We start from the raw sequence: 6,000 nt of genomic DNA on the forward strand, positions 1-6,000 counted from the left end.
CACCTCCCCCCTCACTCTCCCCCCTCACTCTCCCCCCTCCCCCCCCACCCTCCCCCCTCCACCCTCCCCCCTCCACCCTCCCCCCTCCACCTTCCCCCCCTCCACCTTCCCCCCCTCCACCTTCCCCCCCTCCACCTCCACCCTTCACCTCCCCCCTCCCCCCAACGAGGCTTCGCCGACAACGCCGCGCAGACGAGCGGTACCGAGGGAGCGTCGCGCTACCACAGGTTTTCCGGAGTCCCGGGATAGCACCGCAGGGCAGAGTGGCCGCCGTCCTCTGGGTGGGGTGGGACAGGGCAGGAGACGGGGATCGGGGAGCCTGAATTCTAACGGGAGCCGGAGACTCACCACGACGCCGGTACTCGTCCCGCTCCATCGCCCTCTCCACTCGCCCAGCGGCGGCCTCGCCCGCTATAAATCCCTGTCACCGCCGCCCATCTCCGAGAGACCCCGCCCGCCTTCCCGCCTCGGGGGACAGGGGAGGGGAGGGGGCCGGGCCGGTGACGCCAAGGAGGGTGTCCTTGTTCCTTGGGTTGTTGTGGAATTCAAAGCGTCGATCCATTAAATGAGGCGAGTGGCGGGGGGGCCGAGTGCCGGGGGGCGGGGGCGAGGGCGAGGGCGAGGGATGACGATGGCCAGAGGCGGGGGGCGAGGGCCGGGGTGGGGGTGATGATGGCGGGAGGCGTCCGAGGGGATTGACAATGAGAGGGGTGATTTGTGGAGGGATCACACTGTATTGGTGTTGTGTCACGAGGGGTTGTGTGCGACTGGTTGGGATGAAGAGTGGGTGTTTGGGTTGGGAGGGGATGATTGCGATGGGTGTGGATAGAGGGGATAGTTGGGATGCGGGAGATTGTTGGGATGGGAGAGTTGCTTGGGACGGGGACGGGGGCGGTTGGAGTCTTTAATAATTGACTCCAGCATCTTCCCCACCGCCGATGTCAGGCTAACTGGTCTATATTGTCCAGTTTTATCTCTCGCTCCTTTCTTGAAAAGTGGGATAACGTTAGCTATCATCCAATCCACAGGAACTGATCGTGAATCTATAGAACATTGGAAAATGATCCACGATTTCTCGAGCCACCTCCTTGAGTACCCTGGGATGGAGACCATCAGGCCCTGGGGATTTATCATGCTTCAGTCCCATCAGTCTACCCAATACTATTTCTCGCCTAATACAAATTTCTTTCAGTTCCTCTGTCTCCCTAGATCATCTGTCCTCTAGTATATCTGGGAGATTGATTCTGTCTTCACTAAGGAAAACGCAAAGTACCTGTTCAACTCTTCTGCCATTTCTTTGTTCCACACAATAATTTCATCTGTTTCTGCCTTCAAGGGACCCACATTTATCTTTACTAATCTTTTTCTCTCAACATACCTAAAGAAGGTTTTACTATCCTTTATATTCTTGGCCAGCTTACCCTTGTACATCATCTTTTCACCCCGCATTGCCCCTTTTGTTACCTTCTGTTGTCCTTTGAAAGTTTCCCAATCCTCTGGCTTCCCGCTACTCTTTGCTATGTTATACACCTTTTTTAGTTTTATTCCATCCCTAACTTCCCTTGTCAACCTCAGTTGCATGTTACTCCCCTTAGTGTGTAAAGTTAAGGAAGCTGAATTCTCTGCCACAGAAGGTAGTTGAGGCCAGTTCATTGGCTATATTTAAGAGGGAGTTAGATGTGGCCCTTTTTGCTAAAGGGATCAGGGGGTATGGAGAGAAGGCAGGTACAGGCTACTGAGCTGGATGATCAGCCATGATCATATTGAATGGCGGTGCAGGCTCGAAGGGCCGAATGGCCTACTCCTGCACCTATTTTCTATGTTTCTATCATATGGGGTTTAGTTTAGTTTAGTTTAGTTGAGGTTAGGTTACAGCATGGAAACTAGCCCTTTGTCCCACCAAGTCCGCACAAACCAGTGATTCGCGCACACTCAGACTATCCTACACAATGTACAATGTCACCAAGCCAATTAACCTACAAGCGTGTATGTCTTTGGAGTGTGGGAGGAAACTGGAGTATCCGGAGTAAACCCGCACAGGTTACGAAGAGAACGTACAAACTTTGTACAGACAGCACCAGTAGTCAGGATCGAACCCGGGTCTCTGGTACTGTAAGGCAGCAACTGTAACGTCGCCCATTCTTAAAGAATATAAAGGAAGCAAGAAGCACTCACTCTGGGAATGCAAGAACAAAAGGGGACATGAAATGTCCGTAGTAAGATTAACAAATATTGCAGAGCGTTGTACACATATATTCTAACAAGGGATATTCACCAAATGCTGGAGTAACTCAGCGGTTCAGGCTGCATCTCTGGATAGAAGGAATGGGTGACGTTTCCGGTCAAGACCCTTCTTCAGATGATTCTAGCAAGGGGATAGTTAGGGAGAGGGTAGGACCATGGGACAAATAAGTAATTTATGGCTGGAGCCAGAGAAATGGGTGAAGTACCTTGCAACGGTATTCACCAGGGAGAAGGACACGGGATAGGGAGATCAAGTGTGGTGTACCGTAATATACAGAGCATGCTGATATCAAGAAGGAGGAAGTATTGGGACTATTGGCAATGTCCCTGTAGAGTGGGGAGTAGCCAATTTTGTTCATTTGTTTAAGAAATGTCATTGTTCCGTAGCTGGTACGTATGACAATTAAACACACTTGATCTCTACATTTATGTGGAGGAAAGAACTACAGATGCTGGTTTAAATCGAAGGTAGACACAAAATGCTGGAGTAACTCAGCGGGACAGGCAGCATCTCTGGAGAGAAGGAATGGGTGACGTTTCGGGTCTGAAGAAGGGTCTCGACCCGAAACGTCACCCATTCCTTCTCTCCGGAGATGCTACCCGTCCCGCTGAGTTACTCCAGCATTTTATCTCTACATTTATATTATTTTCTCCAATAGCTTCCCTGTTCAGCAACTATGCACGGCCCCTTGTCCGGGTCGCTGACAGGCACGTGAAAGGAACTTCCAGTACTAAACCCTTCATCTCTCTTCAACCAGGTTCACCCTTCATCTCTCTTCAACCAGGTTCACCTAACCCGCAGAAACAAGAAACCGCAGATGCCGGTTTTACTCAAAAAGCGGGTCAGGCAGCATTTCTGGAGATTGTTACCAGACTGTATGTAAAAAACAAAAGATTTTCATTGTACATGTGACAACAAAGTACCATTGGGAACATGGACAGGTGACTTTCTGGTCAGGACCCTTCTTGAGATTGATCAGTCTTCATCCAAGCCTGCATTGGTTTAACTCGAGAGGCATCGCCGTCACCTATTGCACCCAATTAACACCCAATTGGCAAGAACAGGCAACTGCTGAAAAATGTAAAACTGTTGTTATTCGGAAGCCGGCCAACTCGTCCAGAGGAATTGTCCAGGGTTACTGGGGACTTACTTCCCCAAGAGTTTCTCTTCCTTGGCACCGGTGAAATACGGGCGATCAGAATATCTAAGTGGCAACCGCTATCCGGAAACGTTTTTAATGAGGCAGCTTACCTAATTTAAATCTCTTTGTCGAGGCAGTCCAACTGACGCAAGAGGTGAGAAAATCTTCAGGTGTTTCTGACAGGAATCAACTGCTTAAATGGAAGTTGAAAATCGATTTTATAAATGAACAACTGGTCGCTCGGTGGGTATCTGAACCATCGGAAATTGAACCGTAAACATGAGCCGGGAACGAAGCAGGAGGTGGTGAGGGCGTACAGGGGTGGCGATAAATGTACCACGCATATCAACAAATGTGTCGGTGGAAAGATGAGACATAGAGGTGTTCCCAGCCACAACAACCCTCGGGAGCTCCCCGGCTGTTAGAAGCAGCTCACAGGTTAAGATTCGGCTTTAAACTGAGCAGAGGGCAATTTGGAAAGTTAGAGAAAGGGAACGATGTGATATTACAAAATGCTGGAGTAACTCAGCAGGTCAGGCAGCATAACCTGCTGAGTTACTCCAGCATTTTGTGAATAAATCGATTTGTACCAGCATCTGCAGTTATTTTCTTATACGATGTGATATTACAATTATGTTAAATGGGTAACGGTGACCGGAGTCTATCACAGGGGGCAAGACCTTCAACTGGCGTCGACACAGGGTGAATGGTGAATAAAAAACAGAAAATAATAAATCCTCGGCACATGATAGATGGCCAAAGAGACGAAAATAAATAAATGGGCCCCGTTCTTAGTCATTCCAGAGATTCGGTTTGCGGAGTGGTTACGGTTAGACATTGTAGAAACAACGAACCGCAGATGGGCACAAAATGCTGGAGTAACTCAGCGGGATAGGCAGCATCACTGGAGAGAAGGAACGGGTGACGTTTCGGGTGAGACCCTTCAGATGCTGGTTTACACAAAAGGTCACAAAGGGCTGGAATAACTCAACGGGTCAGCATCTCTGGAGAACGTGGATAGGCAAAGATGGGTTCTGACCCAAAACGTCACCGATCCATGTTCTTCAGCACGTTGTGTCCTTTTGTGTAAATGTCCTATTTGGTTGGTGAGAAAGAAAGTTTGCGTATCATAGCACAAAAAAAGGTCTTTTTTGACCAAGTCAACGCTGAACATTGAGCATCCATTCTACACTAGTCTCGTTTTATTCTCCCTACTTCCAATCAACTCCCCGCAAATTCTACCCCCATTATCCCACCAGGGGCAATTTACCGTGACCAATTACCTACCAATCTGGCCGTTTAGGGCGTGTGGGGTAACTGGGGCATCTAGAGGTGACCCACATGGTTACCGAGACAACGTGGAAACTCCACACAAAAAGACAGCAATGAAGCTTCAGTTGCACAAGGATCTCAACAGACTACCGAGGGCAAAATAATAGCAAATGCAATGGAAAGTTTAACAAAAACACTGTAGTTGCTGGAAAACCAGAAAAAAATGCAGGAAACCCTCTGCAGATCAAGCAGGATGTGTAGGAACAGGAGAGAGATGACCTTTCAACAGTCTAAATAGAGAACTGGAAACAACTCAACCCAGAATGTGAGGTGGTGCATTTGGAGAGGACGGACTTATTGAGGGATCATGGTATTCATGGTGTGATGCTGAGAGTTGAAGAGGAACAGAGGGTTGGGATGGGTGTCTGGAGGTAATAGATAGGAAAGCTGTTCAGAAGGTCTTAACTTGGTTCCTGCTGTTGAGATTACTCCTTCAATGATTTCTAAAAATACCATCGGGACATTAAACTTCTGTAACTCAACATTTTAAATGATTTTGAGAAGGTAAGCAGTCCATAGCAACCCAATGGCTCATTTTGCAGTTTTGTTTAAATATTAAAAATTAAAGGCTTGTGGACATTGTTATTTTTTGGCCATATATTTATGTACAGCATTAATTGGGCTAAAGAGGGAGGGCAACTTACAAATCTGGTCACCATTGGGGGGAGGTGCTTGAAGGTGCAGTGGGAATATATTGCACATTCCCAGATCTGCAGAGTATGAGAAGGGGCTTTTTGTTGGAATAACGACCAAAATGGAGATTAATTACACTAGAGTATGAGAAACCTAAACATTAAAAATGACTTTTTCCTTTAGCAGAGGTCAGTAACTAGTTGAGAGGTGGAAGAATTAGATGGGGACTGATGTGGGGTTTTCAGTGTGATGGGATGAAAACCATATGTCACACATGAACAGCAGCTGAATTCTGAGGTTGGAGCAACCTACAGGTCTATGCCCTGTCTCCAAACACTACTGGCTTTCTCAATGACTGAATAATCCATTCCAGGAACATTTCCAGTACGATGTGGCTCATTGGATTTCTAAAGCTGTATCGGTTCACAGATGCGTAGCCTTTTTTGGTAAGTCCAAGTTGAACCCAGATGAAAATCAGGGACAAGTATCCCTCAGAGAGATGGGCAGAAGATACAACACAACTGGACAAAAGCCATGTGCAGAGTTTTCCCCACGTTTCTTTGATTACAGCCACTATCTTTAAGAAATGAAATTGACGAAAATCATTACTTAAGAAAGTTTTTATTTGATACAAAATTATACAGTGGAA

The 6,000-nt window shown here is 47.5% G+C and overlaps 1 protein-coding gene across 1 annotated transcript in view; it reads right to left on the bottom strand.

Annotated features, from left to right (window-relative positions):
* hdc (histidine decarboxylase) overlaps nt 1-376 on the bottom strand; it is a 36,327-nt gene extending 35,951 nt beyond the window's left edge. Inside the window, exon 1 of the mRNA XM_078427177.1 lies at nt 204-376. Coding sequence (XP_078283303.1) covers nt 204-376 — 173 coding nt within the window. The remainder of the gene's footprint in view (nt 1-203) is intronic.
* Between the last annotated feature and the right edge of the window lie 5,624 nt (nt 377-6,000).

Source organism: Rhinoraja longicauda, chromosome 33 (genome assembly GCF_053455715.1).
Source record: "Rhinoraja longicauda isolate Sanriku21f chromosome 33, sRhiLon1.1, whole genome shotgun sequence".
Taxonomy (NCBI): Eukaryota; Metazoa; Chordata; class Chondrichthyes; order Rajiformes; family Arhynchobatidae; genus Rhinoraja; species Rhinoraja longicauda.